This window comes from Balaenoptera physalus, assembly GCF_965194825.1.
Source record: "Balaenoptera physalus genome assembly, chromosome: 19".
Classification (NCBI taxonomy): domain Eukaryota; kingdom Metazoa; phylum Chordata; class Mammalia; order Artiodactyla; family Balaenopteridae; genus Balaenoptera; species Balaenoptera physalus.
The window spans coordinates 3,521,646-3,544,194 of record NC_138900.1 but is presented as its reverse complement, the minus strand read 5'-3'; the positions used below and the strand labels follow the sequence as shown (position 1 = coordinate 3,544,194).

At 44.6% G+C, this 22,549-nt stretch overlaps 2 protein-coding genes across 2 annotated transcripts in view; both read right to left on the bottom strand.

Annotated features, from left to right (window-relative positions):
* The window catches only part of NLRP7 (NLR family pyrin domain containing 7), a 28,486-nt gene extending 20,876 nt beyond the window's left edge, over positions 1–7,610 (bottom strand). The window contains exons 1-2 of the mRNA XM_082436818.1: positions 3,656–7,610; positions 2,210–2,380 (exon numbers count right to left, since the gene is read on the bottom strand). Coding sequence (XP_082292944.1) covers positions 2,210–2,380; positions 3,656–5,226 — 1,742 coding nt within the window. The 5' untranslated portion in view covers positions 5,227–7,610. The remainder of the gene's footprint in view (positions 1–2,209; positions 2,381–3,655) is intronic.
* Positions 7,611–8,374: 764 nt separating this feature from the next.
* Positions 8,375–22,203, bottom strand: LOC309648322 (leukocyte immunoglobulin-like receptor subfamily A member 2). The gene is made up of 2 exons (XM_082436824.1): positions 17,951–22,203; positions 8,375–17,698 (listed from the first exon to the last, which is right to left on the bottom strand). Exons 1-2 carry the CDS (start codon positions 18,042–18,044, stop codon positions 17,280–17,282), a joined length of 513 nt encoding a protein of 170 aa, XP_082292950.1. The 5' UTR covers positions 18,045–22,203; the 3' UTR covers positions 8,375–17,279.
* Between the last annotated feature and the right edge of the window lie 346 nt (positions 22,204–22,549).

Genomic DNA, 22,549 nt, shown 5'->3' with positions numbered 1-22,549 from the left:
ATAATGAAGCTAGCTCATAAGTTTTCCTGTGTAGATAGTAGGAAATAACTGGGGAAAGGACTTCTATCAAGGCCTCTTTTTAAAGCATGCTTAATCCACCCTAATTTGAGGGGGGGAAAAAAAAAATCAACACCTGGATTACTGCCTCCTCTGTTACGATCTTATTTCAGATCTTCATTTTCGTTTTTGTTTTTAGAGCTTCTTAACCTGGTTTTTTTGGTATATAAATTTATTTATTTATTATTTTTATTTATTTATTTATTTATTTATTTATGGCTGCATTGGGTCTTCATTGCTGCGCACAGGCTTTCTCTAATTGCAGCGAGTAGGGGCTACTCTTCATTGAGGTGCGCAGGCTTCTCACTGCGGTGGCTTCTCTTGCTGCAGAGCATGGGCTCTAGGCCCACGGGCTCAGTAGTTGTGGCACACGGGCTTAGTTGCTCTGTGGCATATGGGATCTTCCCGGACCAGGGATCGAACCCATGTCGCCTGCGTTGGCAGGAAGATTCTTAACTACTGCACCACCAGGAAAGTCCTCTTAATCTGTTTTTATCTAGTACCTCCAAACTTGGCAATTCACCCCCCCACACACACTATCAAATACTTTTCTCCATAAACAGGCATTTGGTCTTATAACCCTCAATGCTTCACTTTTAGATAATGAACATTCCCTGTGGCTCATTCAGAAGAAGTTCAAAAGTAAATTTCAGCACAGAGAGAGCCAGAATAAGGGAGGTGCTACTGTTCAAAGCTCCTGCCTAAAGGGTCCTAAACTCTTAGTGGAACAAATTAAATGTACCTCCTAGTTTTTATTCTCTCACGCACACCTTATAAAACCAGAACAATGTAAACTTTTCAAAGTCATACAGAAGAAATTGCCACCTTTGCTGGCACCAACCTACGTTAGATTTTTGTGGCCTTGTACACACAAGTCCTATGGCATTCTGAGATGAACCAGGTACATGTCACCTGACATCAGCAGGTACAGTCAGCTGACGTTTGGCATAGCAATTTGTCCAAGTAAATAACACAACCTTTACAGTGGCTTAATTAAGCCTTCTAAGGTATGTTGGTTTGGGGGAAGTTTCAATGTATCTGTGTAATTTTAACCATAACTTATAAAGTTTATCCCCTGAATACGTGCTGTGTTTTCCTTTTGTTTTTTTTTTTTCCTTTGGGGAGTGGGGGACTCGACAGCTACATGTAAAAGAATGAAACCAGACCACTTCCTCACACCATATACAAGAATAAACTCAAAATGGATTAAAGATTTAAACTTAAGATCTGAAACCATAAAACTCCAAGAAGAAAACACGCAGTACTCTTTGATGTTGCTCTTAGAAATACTTTTTTGGATCTGTATATTCAGACAAGGAAACCAAAACAAAAAACAAATGGGACGACAAACTGAAAAGCTTTTGCAAAGTGAAGGAAAACCAACAAAACAAAAAGGCAATCTACTGAATAGGAGAAGATATTTGCAAAACAATATATCCAGTAAGGGGTTAATATCCCAAATACGGAACTCGTACAGATTAATATCAAAAGAACAAACAATCCAATTAAAAATGAGTGGAGGATCTAAATAGGCATTGTTGGGAAGGAAACATACAGATAGCCAACAGATAATCACACGAAAATTATGCTCAGCATCGCTATTGGGGAAATGCCCATCAAAATCACAATGAGATATCGCTTCACCTGACAGAATGGCTATCATCAAAAAGAACATGTGTTGGTTTAGAAGGATGTGCTAATAATCACCTGCCCAGGTGACCCACGTCTTGAGTTGCTTCTGCCACAACCTACTCTACTCAGAATTTCTCAATCCCATCCCACACATTAGTCATAAGTGCACCATTGCTTCATCAACACATTCTTACTCACATATTTGAAACTTTCCTCTCTGGAATATTTCCCCAATTCCCACTCAGTTCTCCTTCTAACATGTATTTGGCTATATTTTCTATAGGCTGAGTTTTGAATACGCCCCGCAGCAGATGTACGGGAACATCCAAATCCCAGCCAAATTTCATAAAAATGACTCAACATAATACGATTCTCCAACTAGACACATTTAAGGATAGCAATCATTTCATTTCTTTGCATTCTGAGCACCTGGCTGGTCAGAGCCTGGTTGGGCATTCCAATACTGCTCCCACGTTTAAAACACCTGGGGATCACCACTGCAAGATCAGCTGCTACTTACACGACTTTCTGGAGATGACAGGTGACATGGGTTATCTGCTCACAAAGAATCCTCACTGAGGAGTGACTCAGGAAGCTTTCCCTCACATCCAGAAAGTTCAGGTTCTTGTTTGAACTGAACACAGAGCAGAGATCTGCCCAGAGATGAAGAGAATGATGGTCGTGCTGTGACCTAGGAGGAAGGCATCGACAAGACCACCTATGAAAAGCATGCACAGGAAAAGCAACAAGAATTGGTAGGCTGCACAGCAAAGGAAAGCATCAACAAAATAAACATGAACCCATTAAATGGGAGAAAATGTTTGCATACTGTATGTCTGATAAGGGGTTAGTATCTCAAATATATAAAGAACTCATACAACTCAACTCAACAGAAAAGAAAAACTATTGTAACACGTGGCCCGAGGACCTGAATAGACATTTTTCCAAAGATGACATACAAATGGACAACAGGGACATGAAAAATATTCAACATCACTAATCATCATGGAAACACAAATCAAAACCACAGTGAGATACCACCTCACACCTGTAAGAATGACTATCATCGAAAAGACAAGTAACGGACTTCCCTGGTGGCGCAGTGGTTAAGAATCCACCTGCCAATGCAAGGGACATGGGTTCAAGCCCTGGTCCGGGAAGATCCCACACGCCACGGAGCAACTAAGCCAGTGCGCCACAACAAGAGAAGCCACCGCAGTGAGAAGCCCGCACACTGCAACGAAGAGTAGCCCCCGCTCACCACAACTAGAGAAAGCCCGCACGCAGCAACGAAGACCCAATGCAGCCAAAAATAAATAAATAAATTTATGTATTTATTTATTTAAAAAAAAAGTGGTGAGCTGATCAAAAGGTACAAACACCCAGTTATAAGATAACTAAATCCTGGGATGTAATGTACAGCATGGTGGCTATGTATTAAAAAAATTTTTTTGAAAGAATTGGCAGGGAGGGAAGTTATATGAAATGTCTAGAGTGTCCTGAGCCCATTTGCCACACGGAAACTATAATACTATAATACTACAGTATTATACTATAGTATTATAGTATACTATACTATAGTATTATAGCATACTATAGTATTACAGTATACTACACTATAGTATTATAGTATAGTATACTATAGTATTATAGTATACTATACTATAGTATTATAGTATACTACAGTATTATAGTATATATAATATATAGTAGTATACTATAAATCTATAATACTAAAACAAAGTAAGGTTCCAAAGCCCCCATTCCTGATCTGAACATCATGTTTCCCAACTTTAATGGCGAGTTGGCAGGAAGAAATTTCAGCCAGACATTCCAGAGAATTCTGACCCTAAGCCATAGTGAGCAGTAGGGACTCTGTCCTCTTCCTAAAAGAGTGTGGGCTGAGGCTGAAGATGGGAGAACTAGTAACATTGAAAAATATATATTTTTTAAAATGGGTTCTTACCTCTCAACCTGAGCATCTGATTTCCACGTGGTATCATTCTCCAGGAATATCCTCTTTCCTACCTGCAGTGAAATTTTCTGCAAGTTTTGACAGTGTTTAAGGCAGAAAGAAGACTGCATCATTTCAAATGTATTTGTCAAGTGGATAGAAATCTCCGTGACGGGGGCCATTGTATCCTCCACAAGCTCCTCCTCCTGAGATTCATAAAGACAATACAAAACCTCCTTCGTGTCCATGGTTGAGAAGGGTTTCTTCCCACGGGGCGTTGATGTGCATTTCAGTAACTGCTGCTTGATCTCCATCGATACTAGACAGCCAAAAGTCGTCTCCAGCTCCATGGCCCTTTCTTCGTTGGAGAGGCCAAATACGAAGTAGCCCACCTGGGTCAGGCTGGGGTTCTTCAGTCTTCCTTCCTTGGACAGCAGCTTCTGCAAATCCCCAATGTGGCACCTGTGGCCACCCACGTCCTCCTCCTCCTCCTCAGTCTCCAAGACATAGAACACGGCGGCAAGAAACTGCTGGACGCTGAGGTGGATGAATGAGTAGCAGCCCTCGCAGTCTTTGCTCTTCTGGAGAATATTCTTGTCCAGGAAAGGACAGAGGGCAGACTCCTCTACCCCAAGTCTCCTGAGGTCTTCTCCATCAAACACAGATGTCTGTGTCCATACGCCCTCAGCAGCCAAGAGGCACACAGACTTCAGCGGAGCCTGGAGGCAATCACGGGGGCAGCTGCCGCGAGCTGCTGTGAATTGGCTGCAGAGGAAACGCAGGAACAGGGACGTGGTGGTCAGGCAGGTGGAGGCAGGGTCTTCCCCCTTCTCCATCTGCCGTTTCAGACACGTGCAGACAAGCCAGCACACAGCAGGCGCTGAGCCCATGCGGAACAGAGCTGCGTTCTTCTTCATCAAGTCAAAAGCTCGCAGGGCTTGAGTCTCCTCTTCAAAGTGCTTCAAGAAATATGCCTTTCTGTCCAGCTCCAAGAACCCCTCGATCTCTATGAAGAGTGGCTGTTCAACCAAGAGCCGGAGCTCCCTCAGGGCGCCCGGTCGGGTGGTGATTACTAAAGTGGACTTGGGTAACATTTTTCTCTTCAGCAAACTCCCCAGGAGGACGGGCACTGGCCTCTGCTTCCTCCAGTCGCCACATATGTCATGGATGAGCGCCCCCGAGGGGACTCTCAGCTCATCAAAGCCGTCGACGATGAACAGGATTTTCCGTGCTTGCATGAGGATCCCCGGAACGGCATCCTGCAAGTCCGGCCCGTTCGCAGATATCAGCTCTGCAAAAGTGCACGTCCCCTTGTGGTTGAGGTCCTTGCAGCTGAGATAGAAGGCGGGACTGGATGTCTTTGCCTGGTCGTCCTGTGTCCATTCCAGCAGCAGCTGTTTTGCCACCGTGGTTTTCCCGACGCCGGCAGGACCGTGCAGCACCACTGTAAGTGGCATTGACTGTATGGACGTCTGGGGCTTCAAGTACGATATCAACTCTGGGCTTCTCTGGGTAATGTTGCCGTGGAAACCACCATCATCTCCTGGCCAAAGTGTATTCTTCCAGATAGAAAATTTCTCCATCGTGTTTCTCTCTCTCCTCTTCACCTATATTGATATGTAATGGGAGAGAATTGGGGTGGCAGTGATTACATTCAGCTGGAAAATTCATATTGTAAAGGACCAGTGTCAGGGAGGAAGTAACGTTCCTCTACCCTTCTGGGTTCTTCTGGCTGGTCTAAGAATTAAATTGACATGAGATGGATTAACAAGAGAAAAAAAAACAAAATTTTAATAACATATACATGACAGAGACCCAGGAAAACTGAATTACTCACCAAAATGGCTGAAACCCTCACCTTCAATACCATCTCAGCTAAACAAAAGAAGATGTTGAGGGTAATGGTTTGGGACTTCAAAGGGGAGGAAGGAAATACACTTGGAAATGGAAAAGCAAATATTTGGTAGACACATGTTTGCTGGGCCGGCAGGAACGATGGGACCCAGAGTGCACTCTGATCTCCAGGTCCTGCTGAGTTTCCCCACCACCCTTAGCCCGTGTTCTTTGCAGACATCCCTGGTGATAGCTCTGTTCTGGGAACAGGGTCTCTATCTAAAGTCTTTAGGTGGTTAAGAGGAAGTCAAAGTTTTCTTCCTGAGTAGTTTGGGCCTTGATCGTTTTTCAGCTTGAAATAATCTGCATGCCAAAGAGACATTCTGGGGTGGTAAGTTTTGCTCTCCTACACCAGAAATGAGGAACCAAGAAGCGGAAAATTACCATGCACATGACCAAACACCAAACCTACGACTATAAGACAGTAGATCCCTGGCCGTCCAGTGGTTAAGGCGCCGTGCTTCCAATGCAGGGGGTGTGGGTTCGATCCCTGATAGGGGAACTCAGATCCTGCATGCTGCATGGCCAAAAAAAAAAAAAAAAAAAGGCAGTAGTTCCCCACCTGTGTTTTCTAACCCCCAAGTCTCCTTTTGCCTCTCCCAATGATACCTAGCAGGGCCCCGTGGGACTCCTGGGCACCAAGCCTTTCTGTGTCCCCCATTTCTCGATTACAGGAAATGGCCTTCATTCAGCCTCCATGACCTTCCCTGAGCTCCAAGGAGTAGATTCAAGCAGTTGTTAATTAGGGGGAAGGAGGGGATGCGAGACCAGGGAGAAACAAATAGTCAAGAGAAACATTTGTGCAGCCTTGGGGCAAGGTCCTGGTTCCCCATCAAGGAATATATACAATATCTTTGAGCTGTTTTGCAGATACTGAAACCCCCTCCAGGTGGGACAAGTTAACAGTTAATGATGATATGCTGCCCAAAAGCACGTACACCCCAGACCGGTTGTAACTTGAAGGTTGATGACGCTGACTTCCACTTACCTCACCACCAACCAATCAGAAGCAATGTCCATGAGCTGATCACGGCCTCTTTGAACGATCACTATAAAACCTCTCACTACGCTCTCCAAGGGGGCGGGGGGGGGGGGGCACAGTTTTGAGGGCATGAGCCCGCTGTGGCCCCCTTTGCCTGGCAAAGCAATAAAGCTATTCTTTTCTGCTTCACTCAAAACTCTGTCTCCGAGATTTAATTGGGTATCGGGGTAGAGGCCAGATTCGGCTGCACCAGCTTTGAGTTATCTATTCTTTGTACTGTGAACACTTCGTTAAACCCACGTGGACGAAAGCTCGACCCACAGGGCTATTTGTGTTTCCTAGATTAGACATTATTGTAGATAAAGAGAACTTTAAGTATTCCTGAGTCTACTTTATTTTTATTATGGTAAAATACACAACAATTTTAACCACTTTAATGTGTACGATTCAGTGGCATTGAAAACATTTTCAGAGCTATGCAACCCCAACACCACTATTCAGTTCGAAGACTTTCATCGCCCCAAACAGATACCCCGTATGCATCAAGCATTCATTCCCCATTTCCCCCTTCCCCAGTCCCTGGCCATCAGTAACCTGCATTCTGTCTTGGTGGATTTATCTATTTGGTATATTTCACACATGTGGAATTATAAAATGTGGCCTTTTGTGTCTGGCTTCCTTCACTTAGCATAATATGTGAGTTTCATAGAGATTCTACTATTAAGTCTGCATTGTCTTCTTGGCTCATCCATCTTAAACTGTGATGTCAAAAGTAAACCCGGGGCTTCCCTGGTGGCGCAGTGGTTGAGAATCTGCCTGCCAATACAGGGGACACGAGTTCGAGCCCTGGTCTGGGAAGATCCCACATGCCGCGGAGCAACTAAGCCCGTGAGCCACAACTACTGAGCCTGCGCGTCTGGAGCCTGTGCTCCGCAACAAGAGAGGCCGCGATAGTAAGAGGCCCGCGCACCGCGATGAAGAGTGGTCCCCGCTTGCCGCAGCTAGAGAAAGCCCTCGCGCAGAAACGAAGACCCAACACAGCCATAAATAAATAAATAAATAAATTTTTTTTAAAAAGACACGATTTTTAAAAAAAAAAGTAAACCCGAAGAATACACACGCTATTAGAAGTGACTGAATTGATCAGGTCTATGTGCTGGGGGGAAGAGTTACATACATATACACCAAATACCTAAGAATAAGTCTAGGATCATGCATCCGATCTCTCTCCTGAGAGCCACAAGTTTGTAAAAAAAAAAAAAAATGTTGGGGTTAGGACTCCATGTTTTCACTGCCAAGGGCCTGTGTTCAATCCCTGGTCAGGGAACTTAAGACCCCACAAGCTGTGCCGTGTGGCACACCCAAAAAAAAAAAAAAAGAAAGAAAGAAAAGAAATCATCAGTAAATGGAGAAATAACATTCATGAGTTGGAAGGCTCTGTATTATAGTATCAGTTCTTTCCAGATTGTTCTACAGCTTCCATTGTAGGGGAGCAAAACTTGGTACCCCAAAACGTCTCTTGAGCATGTGCATTATCTTGAGCTGAAAACAATGGAGGCCCAAAAGGCTCAGGAAGAAACTTTGACTTTCCCCCTAACTTCCTAAAAAATTTTAGACAGAGGGTCTCTTCTTGGAATAGAGCTACCACCAGAGGTACGTGCAAAGAACACGAGCTAAGTGTGGCAGGGGAAACTCAGCAGAGCCTGGAGACCAGAGTCCACTCTATGTTCCTGCCTGGCCCAGCAAACACTTGTTTACCAAACATTTGCTTTTCCGTCTTCATGTGAATTGCCTTTCTCCCCTTTGAAGTCCCAAACCGCTACCCACAACGTCCTCTTTTGTCTTGAGAAATGGAGTATTTCCTGCCACATCAGTAAACAAAGGATGTCACAGTCATCAGCGATTATAGCCACCAGCCACCAGTGAGCTGGTGAGCCCTGAGGGAACTCAGGAAGGAAACAAAGAATACCTGCCATCTAGCAGCCATCAGACTGCAGCCACTCCCCACCGTGAGCCCCGAGGGAACTCAGGATGAGAAAACACAGGATACTGGCCCCAGATAGCTGAGGTGCCTATCAAAGGAATGGTTTCAGTGAGCCCAGACTCTTGCATCTTCCCATACATAGAAAAGTGCTAAGTGCCTAACTCGAGATACCTGGTTGTCTTTTATTAACGGTAACCTTTTGTTCCTACCACCTGCCCTTTGTTGCAAAACTCCTATGTTTCCTAGCTCCCCCCTCGCCGCCTCAGAGCGGTTTTCTCAGGGTTACTTGAGACCCTGACTCCCAGGCTTGAAGTCCTCAGCATATCCCCCGAATATAACATAACTCTCAACTTTTAGGTGGTGAAAATATTTTTTAGTCGACAGTCTTTAGCTGAAGATGGTACTTAAGGTAAGGGTTTTGGCCATTTTGGCCAGTTACGCAGTCTCCCTCACTCTCTCCCATTTATACATATGGTAACAAACAACTGTCCGATTTTTTTCTTGTTAATCAGTCTCATGTCAATTCTTAGGCCAGCCAGAAGAACCTAGAAGGGTAGAGGAACATTTCTTCCTCCCTGACATATTAAAACAAGATAAAACTCAATGGAAAGAAATCAAAAGATTTGGAAAAGGCACTTCAAAAAAGGAACGGCCAAATAGCCAATAAGCATATTGAAAGACCTTCAACCTCATTAGACTTCACAGAAATGCAAATTAAGAACCTGATGAACAGAAAAAACGACACCCCCATCAGAATGCTTAAAATTAAAGACGGGCACAAGCACTTCACACAATGAAGAACAACTCTTACATGGTGGTATGAGTTAAACTGAGAAAACAGGGACTTCCCTGGTGGCCCAGTGGTTGAGAATCCGCCTGCCAATGCAGGGGACAGGGGTTCGAGCCCTGGTCCGGGAAGATCCCACGTGCTGCAGAGCAACTAAGCCCGCACGCCACAACTACTGAGCCTGTGCTCTAGAGCCCATGAGCCACAACTACTGAGTCTGCGCTCTAGAGCCCGAGCTCTGCAACAAGAGAAGTCACCACAATGAGAAGCCCACGCGCCGCAACGAAGAGTGGACCCCGCTCGCCGCGACTCGAGAAAGCCCGCGCGCAGCAATGAAGACCCAACACAGCCAAAAATAAATAAATAGATAAATTTAAATTGAAAACACCACTGCCAAACTTGCGGGTGGTTTTCACTACAGCTAACTAAGCACATGTGCTCTATGACACAGCAATTTTACCTCCGATTAGAAACCCCACGATAATGCTTCGGTCTGCAAAAGATGCATGCACATCTGTTCACAGAACCTTTATTCTTCATGTCCCCAAACTGTAGTTGTAAAAGAAACCATACAACAAGAACTCTAATTGAGTTGATTCAATGCATATCAAGTTCAAAACAAGCAAAACTAACCTATGGTGGTAGCAGTCAGAATAGTGGTTGCCTTTCCCAGACAGCTCAGAGAGAAGAGTAAACATCCACTGGAAAAGTTCTGGAAAAGTTGTCTATTGATCTAGTTAGTGATTACATGGGAGTGTGATTATATACATGAACATACACTGATGTAATCGCCAATCAAGTATGATTAGCTAACTAAGTATGATAGTAAATAGGTACAACTAGAGATTATATTTATACATATACAGACAAATGCACACACGAAAAAATGTTTCAAAAAAATCAAGAGGAAGTTATCGTAGCTTTTTAACTTAGAAGTGACATAATAAAAGTAAAAGACAAAATATGACTGCATAAGATGTTCACTTTATAAACATACCCCCTTTATCTGGATAATCTCCTTTACATTTTCTGTAATCTCTGTCTTTCTAAGGAGCCACTATGATAGTCAACATCTGAGTATTTACCATGTACAGGAACTATTATAAGCTCTTCTACAGATCATATTGTTTTCTTGCAACCACCTTATTGGGTAAATTCTATTATCTATGCTTCATATGACGAATCTGAGGCTTAGGGAAGTGGTTCTCAAAGTATGGCCCGCAGACCACAGCATATCTGGGAACTCATGAAAATGCAGATTCTTAAGCCCTATCCCCAGCCCTACAAAATCAAACACTCTGGAGATGGGCCCAGAAAACCGTGTTTTAACAAAGCTTCCAGGTGATTATGATAAATGCTAGTTTTAGGATCACGGGCATAGGGAAACAAAGGCCCAAGTTCTCACATTTGCTCGAGTCGAAGCGAAGATTATATCCAGGAGTTTAACTCAAGAACCTGTGCCCTCAATCACTGACACTTCCTCAATGGAACAAAAAGCAAATTAATAAACAACAATCCTCACATCCTCGGGCATTAAGTGGGCAACACCAGGGAAGATTCACAAGCTGAAAAACACTGTTAAGTAAGTACGTGGGGGGAATTACACCCAATTAGAAGATTTATTGTGAAAAATGTTTCAAATCACAACATATGATCAGAGCTCACAATTGTTATACTTAATATAAAAATGCTCGTGCTAAAATGCTAAGTCAGAAGAGCACCAATAACCAAAAAGCAGCATCACACCTGTAACGTGCCAACTGGAGCAACAGACAATCACTTCTTCAGACAGAAAAGTGCTAGAAGCTTACACACCCCCAAAACCCAACGACGGTGTTTGAGTTTCCACGCTGTGGATGACGTTATCCAGTCATTGGCTCTTTTTTCAATGCTCTCTCTGATGAACATGCATTTGGTTTGGGGAAGAAAAAATGTTAAAGGGAAATGAGTCACCAGGTCATAGAAAGGCAAAGGGTAAACACGCCGCCTGTCATGTTTTTCAGTTAAGATGAGAAGGAAGAAATTCCAGGAAGGTGGTGGGTGACGAGGTTAGAAGGCAGATCGAGTGGACTGGGGACACACGGGCGTGATGGGGACGTGGGGACACACAGAGCTCTTCTTAGAAACCTGACAGGGAGAGTGAAAGCCTACATTTCAGGTTTAAGAGCCCACAGGTGAAGGGAGGGGTGAAGGTCCTTGACAAGCATACCAACGTGCGGGGGACACGAAGGCTGATGGAATTTTGGATCAGTGAGGAGGAAAAAGGCTTGCATCTGAAGACAGAACACACAGGGCAGTACAGTATGAATGAAGCAGGCCATTAAAATAGGCAGAAAGTCACCATCTCGTTCTAGCCTGAGTGCTGCTTACAGATCAATAATTTGGTTCTCACGTAACTGAAGGACGACCAGCTAGGATTGCAGCTAACACCACGAACTGCTCATTTACTCAAGGAGGCAGCCCAGTACAGCAAAGCCGCATTAGAGCCACGTGGGAAAACAAGGAAGGTAAACACCCAAGACTAAATGGTGCACAGAGGTAGTTAGCTCTCCGGACCACCCAGGAGACAGAGCATGATTCCTTGAAGGAGATATTGGGGGAGAACCCGAATGAAGTCAGAGAAGGAAACAAAGGAGGAATTCCTGGTCTCGTAAGGATGAGCATCTACATTTGAGAACCTCCGGAGTGGAGAGTGACATAAACCTCTGGCTTCCTACCCGAACCCTGCTCAAGTGACAGGAGAAGTCAGTCAATTCTAGTTCCCCCTGCTAAGCCTGCCTGGCCAAGAGCCACACCTGAAACCACGCGATGCCAGGAATACAGTGGCTCCTTCCCTGAGTGAATATGTCTTGTGATTACAGCAGCAGAGACACTCACGCTTAGGTCATTCTCTCTGCGCTTACCATCGTGAAAGCGGATTGTTCCCACCCAGAATGAATCGGTGAAGGGAAAAGGGGGGAGCCCGCGACTTGGGTATATTCATAGGCAGATAAAAGCAGGACTTGAGAGGTAGCCTTGAAAAATGAATAACAAAATGAGTTGATGGAGCCAAATGGACTACAGGTGAATAGCTTTACCCTTAGCGGAAAGCAGTTCTTTGATTTGTTTCGGGGTTATTTTTTTTTGGGTTTTTTGGGGGGGGGGGGAAGTGCCACGGGGCACGTGGGATCTTAGCTCCCAAACCAGGGATGGAACCCGTGCCCCCTGCAGCGGAAGCTCAGAAACCTAACCACTGGACGCCAGGGAAGCCCCAAGCAGTTCTTTATTTGAAATTAGGCACAAGCAACATAGGGTGAAGACCAGTGCGGATAAACTTAGGACCTGAGCTGGAACAAGCCTGAAAGGCTCCGCTGTGACAGCAAAATAAAAGCAAAGGCAGGGCTTCCCTGGTGTCGCAGTGGTTGAGAGTCTGCCTGCCAATGCAGGGGACACGGGTTCGAGCCCTGGTCTGGGAAGATCCCACATGCCGCGGAGCGACTGGGCCCGTGAGCCACAGCTACTGAGCCTGCGCGTCTGGAGCCTGTGCTCCGCAACAAGAGAGGCCGCGATAGTGAGAGGCCCTCGCACCGCGATGAAGAGTGGCCCCCGCTTGCCACAGCTAGAGAAAGCCCTCGCACAGAAACGAAGACCCAACACAGCCAAAAATAAATAAATAAATAAATAAAAAAGATACTACTATTATTTTTAAAAAATAAAATAAAAGCAAAGGCACTTGCTGAAAGGAAGCGATATGTTGCCACCTGGAGCTACAGAATTACTCAGAACTCTGCATCTAATTAGCAGCAGTAGTTCCCCTGGATGCTCTGTCACCACAAGCATTTCGGGGGAAAAAAAATACAAATTTATCAATTCATGACCACGTCGCTGTCCCTCACCCTTCATGACAGTGACACTTGCATCCGTCTTTTGGGATCAAGAAGTGATACCATCCCAAATTATGGATGAAAAACTGAGGCTCAGACACAGTAGTCCTCTGCTGGAAATTACAGCAGGAATGCAAAGATACCGCAGGTGGGCCTGAGGGATCTCTTTGGGGTGATGGAAACGTCCTGAAATTGCGTTATAGTTATGGTTGCACAACTCTGTTGTAAGTCTGTTAAAAGTCACTGAACACTTCAAACGGGTGTATTCTTCAAGATGGAAATCATACCTTAAAGAAACACTTAAAAACAGCATTGGAAGAAAAAAATTACACATGAAACCATTGGCAGCTGTTCCCCCCCCTCCAAATCTCGTCTCCTCCTTATAAAGAGAGAGCTCAACTTAAGGGCTGAAAAAACCTTCTCAAAGTCTCACGCCAGCCATTCAAGCTCGCAACATTCTGTGCTAGAAACTCTACCAATATTTGCCACTGACTTAAGAGATCAGACAGAGAAACAGGTACAAGAGTTGGTACTCACCTCCCTTCGGTTACGACTCAGTTGCGACCTGTGGGTTATTTCACGCAAAGCGAAACCTCCAACAAGAGAAACTCTTCTACCAGCCCGCACTCTGTGATTGGCCCACGGGACCTGGTGGGAGGGCAGGACTTCCTGCCCAGGGTGAAATGGCCCTCCTTATAATGATCAACCGGTGGTTCTCAATCTTTAAAATGAGACTCACATTGAAATTACCCAGGTCCTATCCTTGGTCATCCTACTTGAATTGGTCTGGGGTGGGCTTTAAGGAGCCAGGAGCCTTCAAAAAACCCCCAGGTGATTCTGCTACTGACCAGGGTTCTTGGCCTTCCCCAATCAATAGAAATTGATCAGAGGCCAGAGAAGAAATTCACGCAAGGTTTTATTGGGGCACTTGCTGCAGCAGTGGGGAGAGAGAACAAACATCACGTTCCCTTGCTGGCTTGCTCCCCAAGGCAGGGGGAGGGGGGAGCTCTTTCCTTATATGGGGGGAGGGTAGGGGTGTGTCCAGGGTGTCGGGCTGGAGGGGGCGCTGAGGTGGTCTGCCCACCCCTGAGGTGGTGTTTTGTGCAGGGGGCATGCTCAGTACCCTGCTTTTGCTCCCAACCCCCCGCTTTTGCTCCGGGCTCTTCAAAATTGTCAGTTGCGTTTTTTGGTCTCTTTGTATCTTTTAGTCCAGAATTTGCCCCACCTGTAGGCAGGCACGCAGTTATTTTTAGTCCCATGTAGTTTCTTTGTATTTTATTGCTGGAGGAGTCCAGGTGCAAGCATTGCAGCAAAGGGTCCCACGTTCCAGCCTGTCTCAATTCTTGTATTTTTTTTAATTTTTAAAAATTCTGTTTACTATATTTTACTTATTTATTTTTAATTTTTGGCCGCACCACGCAGCATGTGGGATCTTAGTTCCCCAACCAGGGATCGAAACCACGCCCCCTGCATTGGATGGCGGATTCTTAACCACTGCACCACCAGGGGATTCCCCAGACTGTCTCAATTCTAATGTGCAATCTCTCTCCCAGACCAACTAGGTCAGGTGTTTTCAACCTTGGCACCTAGCAATATTTTGAGATGGATGATTCTGTGTTATGGGGAGCTGTCCTGTGCACGGTAGGATGTTTAGCAACATCCTTGGTCTCTACCCACTAGATGCCAGTAGCACCATCCAGTTCTGACAACCAAAAATGTCTCCGAACTTTGTCAAATGTCCGCTGGGGAACAAAAATCACCCCTGGTTGCGCGCCACTGACACAGGTGCAATTAGCTGACTCCATCATACCAAGGATATCGAAATGCATCCATATTCTATGTTAACCAAAATGTATCTGTCACAATGGTCAAGTTCATGTGTCCTACAGTTGATGGTATTCGTTACTGTTGACATTTAAGCGTGCATCCGTGTCGCTTATTTTGTATCAATTCTTATAGGTATTAATTTTAACTCATTTTGCCTCTTTGAGAGCCAATGTTTTTCCAGGAAAAAAAATTGAAAACCTGAGCACTCTCCAAGCTCTATGACTGGAAAATAGCCTGTGGCTAAATAACAATATTCAATATCTTGTAATAACCTATAATGGAATATAATCAGAAAAAAATAACTGAATCACTATGCTGTGCACCTGAAACTAACAATATTGTAAATCAACTCTACTTCAATTTTTTAAAACCATAAAATTTAGTGATAACATGTCACGTACATTCTAAGCCCATTGCATGTATTACCTCATTCAATCCTCAAACAATAATATGAGGCAGGTATTGCTATTATCATAACTTTTTAAACCTGAGGCAGAGAGTGTGAAAGGCAGTCAAAATCTAGAGCACATACTCTTTTTTTTTCTTTTAATACATTTATTTATTTTATTTATTTACTTTTGGCTGTGTTGGGTATTTGTTGCTGCACACAGGCTTTCTCTAGTTGCCGCGAGTGGGAGCTACTCTCTGTTGAGGTGCGCAGGCTTCTCATTGCGGTGGCTTCTCTTGTTGCAGACCACGGGCTCTAGGCACGTGGGCTTCAGTAGTTGCAGCACGTGGGCTCAGTAGTTGTGACGCGGGCTCAGTAGTTGTGGCTCACGGGCTCTAGAGCACAGGCTCAGTAGTTGCAGCGCACGGGGCTTAGTTGCTCTGCAGCATGTGGGATCCTCCCAGACCAGGAATCGAAAACTGTGTCCCCTGTATTGGCAGGCGGATTCTCAACCACTGTGCCACCAGGGAAGCCCTAGAGCACATACTCTTAACCAGGGGTCAGCAAACTTTTTCTGCAGAGCCAGATAGTAAATACTTTCAATTTTGCAGGAAATATACTATCCGTAGCAACTACTCAATTCTGCCATTGCAGAAAGAAAGCAGCCACAGACAATATATAGCGAATGGGCTGTGTTCCAATAAAACTTTATTGACAAAAACAAGTGGTGGGCCAGATTCGGCCACTGGCCACAGGTTGCTGGTCCTTGCTGTTGTCCGTTATTCTCAACTTTCTATTTTAAATTGGAGAAATAGAGGGAAAGGGTGAGGGAGAGAGATGGGGAGAGGAAAGGAGTTAAAGGAATAAAGAAGACAGAAATGAGAATTAAATAATGTCAAGGACATTCTCCATGTCACAGTAGGTTCTCTACATAATTAAACATGCGAAATCTCCACCACACATCTGTGAAAAGGACAATATTTCAAATATACGATTGAGAACTGAAGTTCAAAGACATTGCAGAGCTTGACAAAAGTCTCAGAACTATCAGGGCAGATAAACCCAGATCAGAAAGATATTAAAACCTCTTTCCAATAAAATTCTTCTCTAACAGTAGAAGGAGGTCATATCCTCCCAATGCTGCACACCAGGATTCATCAGACATTAGGGGGATCTTGTAGCCTTGGCTGATATATAAGTGACAGATATAGCTGTGTGATTTTGATCCAATGTTTATTATAGTTATTCTCAGTGAGACATTTGGTCTGATACACCTGTGATAGCTAGAAGTGGGAGTTACTGAGGGAGATTTTAAATTTCTGATTTTATTTCTTTGGTTTCCCTAGAAATATTTACATTTTGCTTTATTACATGAGTCTGCTTTTTTCCAGCTTTATTGTGATATAATTGACAAATAGAAATTTTATATATTTAAGGTATACAGTGTGATATTTTGATATACATTTACATTGTGAAATGATCACCACCATCAAGCTAACACATCACCTCACATAGTGTGTGTGTGTGTGTGTGTGTGTGTGTGTGTGTGTGTGTAAGAAGTGTTTTCTATTTTGCCCTGATTTGCTGAAATTGAAAGATCTTTGGCCAGAGAACGTTCTGGATATTTTTACTCAAAACATAGGAGAAAAACCTTGATAACTGTTGTCAACTTTTCTTTCTGTCTCCCTTGAAAATAAAGTGTGTAATATTATGTTTGCCCTTATCAATCAGCCTAAGCAAATGGGAATTGAAATCACATCTTGCTACGTGTCAACTTACTACTTATAAAAAGTACCTGGCACTTTGATGCTTCTATACACACACATACAACACAAACCCTGAAAATATACTTCTCCTTCACTCTGTAAAAAGTCACATCTCTCATCCTCTTTTCAAAACTCACACTTATACTTCAGAAATATTGAAATGGGGCATCCCTGGGGCAGACTGGATACCGCCAGTCTTCTCCACTGGAGTCCTGCCTACTCCTTCCTTGGTATCTCCTGAGATTCAACCATTCCCGCAGCAGAGACTGGCCTCTTGATATCCATGGGTCGCTGGGCAGAGACCAGACATACGGTTCTTGGTTGAAGACACCGTAGCATCTGTAGCTCTCTGCCTGTGTGGAAGAGACTTGATTCAAGGGGAAGATGGCCTGGTATCCTTTGTCCTGGGGGGTGGAGCTTTGGTTCTGGGTGATGTGATCTCCATCTTCTTTGGTGAGAAGAAATGCTACAAACTTGATTTTGGTGAAACACTGCAACTTTACATTCTCCCCTGGAGTCGCCACAGTGCCAGCCATGCTGGAGAGGGAGGGTTTCTCATAAACGCCGGAGAAAGAAGGAAGTTTGGTGATAAAGGGAAGGGCCACGTATGCACCGTCCCTTTTTGTTCCCTGGGAGCAGACGTGGCTTTGGCTTCTCTCCCCTCCTCGCCCCACCCTGAGGAAATCTGTCTCGGCATCATCCCTGAGTCCTTCCTAAGGATAGAAGCTTGGTCCTCCGTGCTGCAAATCCCCACAGCCCGGTTCTTCCCTCCGCAGAGGGGTCAGTTCTGGCTCTGCTGCCTCTGTGTCTCACTCACCGGTCATCACCAGCTGCAGGGGGTCACTGAACTGGGACCAGTGGGCTCCACTCTGATAGGAACAGTGGTACAGCCCTGCCTTGTCTGCTGTCATCTCTAGACAGGTAGATTACAAAGGGAGGGGGTTTACATTTAATTTTTACAAAAACCATGGTAGTTTGGATTATTGTCCCAAATTATTGGGACTTCCCTGGCTGTCCAGTGGTTACGGCTCTGTGCTTCCACTGCAGGGGGCACGGGTTCGATCCCTGGTGGGGGAACTAAGATCTTGCATGTCACAACTAAGACCTGGTGCAGCCAAATAAATAAATATTTTTAAAAAACAAAAAACAAAAAGACCTTACCCCAAAGGCCGTGATGGTATACATAATGTTCCCATGAAGTTTCATTTACTCATGATAAAGAATACGTATTTCCAGGGGGAGAATAGGGGTACCATGTTGCATAATATGCTTGACTGGCTGGATTTCTAAATGAGTCGTTCTCGACGTGTGGTCTCCAAACCAGCAGCAGCGTCACCCGGGAGCTAGTTAAAATCCAAATTCCTGGGTCTCGCCCAGATCTTCTGAGTCCCATTCTGGTTATATGGCTTAAGAATTTGTTCTAACACATCTTCTCCGTGACAGACACCTTAAAACATAGATCACTGGACTCTACATGCAGCTTTCCTGAGCATTTGCATTTCTAGATGGCTGCCAGAGGATGCTATGCAACTGGTCCAGGGACCACACTTTGACAACCACTGCTCCCGAGAATCTGGTCCAGGGTTAACATAATGGAGTGAGAGACAAAACTGCAGACAATTATGTATCTGCTGTTTGGTTCCTGTGAATGACTTGTTACCATTTCTCCTGCGGGCTGGTATCTCGTTCTGCCACCACTCAGCAATGGGCTGATCTCTCCTGCCGCCTCAAAATCAATTAGTCCCTCACATGCTTGAACCTCACGGCAAATGAGCTCCTGGATGAGGGCGCCGGGTGCTGTCCATGACTCTGAGACACCCAGCGTGCTTCCTACAGAGGTCGTCCTAAGTCTCTCCTCTCTTTCCATGGAGCATTTTCGTGGTAGATCTAGGGCCACATAGAGAAGAGCAATGCTAACACCTGGCTTTTCTGGGTGACCAGGATGGGACCTCCCACCGATGTAGACGCCTGGTTCCCATTTTTGGTCCCAGGCAAATGGCTCAGGCATCTCATCCTTCTCTCATTCCTGTTCCTTTACGACCACGGTCAGAGTCACACCGTCCAGAGAGGGTGGAGAGTTAACAAGAAGGGGTGTAGCCAAGGACGCTAGTCTTTGAAGACAGCCAAGAAAGGCGGGTTTTGGAAACGTTTTCGCCATCTTACTATTTGTGGGGTGCTTTTGCAGGTTGGAAAACTGTCACCTTACAGAAGCCTATTGCAAGGATCTGTCTTCTGCTTTGATTGTCAACCAGAGGCTGACACACCTGTGCTTGGCAAAGAACGCTCTTGGAGATCGTGGGGCGACACTTCTGTGTGAGGGCCTGAGTTACCCTGAATGTCAACTACAAGCCCTGGTGTTAAGTCCGTGCTGGCTCTGTATGTGCGTGTGTGTCCTGTATGTACAAACACACATCACATACTGGATTCAAATCGGACAGTTTCAAGCATTTAATTCCTCTGAATACCCAAAGTATGATGCTGATGGTCAGCTCTGGGGAGATCTGGGGAGAAGTTTATAGAAAGAATTACAGGAAGTGGTGTCAATATTCCGTAGGGACTTGGGAGGTGTAGCTGGTTTCCAGGTTTGATTTTTTTTTTTTTAATGCGTGTTCTTAAAACTATGTAACATAAATGCTATCTGCAATTGGGTGTAGGTGGAGTTATTTGCCAACAAGCTCGATAGAATCCTCCTGTTAATACTAAAATCATAAGACTATTTTTCAGAAAGGAATGGGGCTGCAGTGATTGTTTCTTTTTTTAAAAATTTATTTATTTTATTTATTTTTATTTTTGGCTGTGTTGGGTCTTCGTTGCTGTGTGCGGGCTTCCTCTAGTTGCGGGAGCGGGGGCTACTTTTCATTACGGTGCGTGGGCTTCTCATTGAGGTGGCTTCTCTTGTTGCGGAGCACGGGCTCTAGGCACGCAGGCTTCAATAGATGTGGCACGCGGGCTCAGTAGTTGTGGCTTGAGGGCTCTAGAGTGCAGACTCAGTAGTTGCGGCCCACGGGCTTAGTTGCTCCGGGGCATATGGGATCCTCCTGGACCAGGGCTCAAACCTGCGTCCCTGCATTGGCAGGTGGATTCTTAACCACTGCGCCACCAGGAGAGCCCTGCAGTGCTTGTTTCTATTCAGCATTAACATCTCTGGTGTTCTTGCTCTCTACAAAACTGCCTCTGACAGTAACTGTTAGCTCTTCCTACAAACTAGTTTTAATCTAAAATGTGCCTTAAGGCACCCAGTATCTGAAAACTACTCACTCACTTAAAATTCCACCAAGTGTTTAGTTCGTGGTTGGAGAGAGGTAAAAGGAAAGAATTTTTCCCCACTATCTAAGCTCCCCAACACTAAAATAATATACAGTTCCATAGCTACTCACCCACTAGCCCTATATTCAAATCAAATTCTGTGAGAAGTTGCTGGCATCCAAAGAGAAAAACAAAATACTGATGGTCAACACTTATTAAGCACCTAAGATGTGCTAAGAACTTGCCAGAGGTTATTTCATTTAATCCTCTCAGACGTATAAAATAAATATTCATCTCTCCCAGGTCGACGATAAGGAAACTGAAACTTAGACATTAAACCTCATCAAGTTTGCATACCTGTAGAAGGTATGAATCTCAGGAAATATAGGTCAAGTCCTCTTCTTTTTAAACCTCAACTCAGTTTTTTTGATCCATGCCCCCATCTTGCTAAGCTGTCAAAACTGAATTTGTCAGTCTTGCCCGGGCCTTCCTGCATTACCCCATAGTCATGGAAGTTCCTATAAACATACAAATTACCAAGCCATCGGGGTGTGTGTTGGCTCCTTGCCGTTCATATGGGTCAGCTCAGAACTGTTATCCACTCCTATCGTCCGTCCAGGTTCTGTGGCTCTTAGCTTGGGAACGGGGGTATTAAGGCTGCCTGTGGTCCCACATTCCTGCATGTATCACATGACCATTATTCCCTGGGGTCCAGCCATGTGACAGGTTGCCTTTGTGGAAGCCAAAGCCTACATAATCATTAAACTGTAAAGGCAGCTGTGTTGGTATTCTATTGCTGCTGTAACAGATTACCACAAACTTACTGGCTGCACCCAATTTCATGGTTTTGTATTAGAGGACCAATATGCATGGCACTGGGATAAAACCAAGGTGTCAGTAGTGCTGTGTTCTTTTCTGGAGATTCTAGGAAGGAATCCATTTCCTTGCTCACTTAAATTGTTGGCAGAATTTGGTTCTTTGTGGTTGTAGGACTGAGGTTCCTGTATCCTTGCTGGCTGCGAGTTGAGAGCCAGCCTCCTCTTCTAAAGGCCACTGAATTTCTTGATACATGGCCCTCTTCCTCCATCTTCAAAGCCAGCAACAATGGGTCGAGTCCTCATACCACACTTCTCTTCACTTCTGCCTAAGATTAGATTCAGCCCCTCTGTATAAGCCAGGGTAATCTCACCATCTCAAGATCCTTAGTCTAAGCTCATCTGCAAGGTTCCCCTTGCCATGTAAGGTAACACATTCAGGTTCTGGGGATTAGGGCACAGGCATCTTTGAGGGCCATTATTCTGTCTATGGCAACAGCCAATCATAACTTTGATCATCTCTGTTCTTCTGCTAATATCATTAAGTTCAGGACTCTAATAGTAAAGCAGGAGACAGTAAAAAAAAAAAAAAAAAAAAAAAGTTAAGGGAATTCCCTGGCAGTCCAGTGCTTGGGACTCCACCCTTTCACTGCCTGCCGAGGGCACAGGTTCGATCCCTGGTCGGGGAACTAAGATTCCACAAGCCGTGCAGTGCAGCCCAAAAAAAAAAAAAGTTAGGGTGAAATACCACTGATATTCTGTGTAATTGAATAATTGATATCTAAGATCTAGTACCAGGTACATCCAGAACAAGTGCCCACCACCTCTGACATTCTACCATTCTAGTAACTGGATTTAGGAAGTATAATTGGTCACCTTCCCCTAGTAGAAGGTGGCAGGCCAAGGCAAGATTGACATTCTCTGCCCCACAGTGAGGGCAGAAATAATACATACCACCTGTATCAGTTTTCTACTGCTTCTGTAACAAATTATCGAAAACTAAGAAGCTGAAAATGAAAACTACAATGAGGTATCACTTCACACCAGTCAGAATGGCCATCATCAGAAAATCTACAAACAATAAATGCTGGAGAGGGTGTGGAGAAAAGGGAACACTCTTGCACTGTTGGTGGGAATGTAAATTGATACAGCCACTATGGAGAACAGTATGGAGGTTCCTTAAAAAACTAAAAATAGAACTACCATATGATCCAGCAATCCCACTACTGGACATATACCCTGAGAAAACCAGAATTCAAAAAGAGTCATGTACCAAAATGTTCATTGCAGTTCTATTTACAATAGCCAGGACATGGAAGCAACCTAAGTGTCCATCAACAGATGAATGGATAAAG

What these genes read in the sequence shown, in the direction of transcription:
- LOC309648322 (XM_082436824.1), bottom strand. Translation starts at nt 18,044, where the DNA reads ATGACAGCAGACAAGGCAGGGCTGTACCACTGTTCCTATCAGAGTGGA. An exon ending in CCTGCAGCTGGTGATGACCG is followed by an intron (nt 17,699 to 17,950) that starts GTGAGTGAGACA and finishes CTTCTTTCTCCG; the next exon opens with GCGTTTATGAGAAACCCTCC.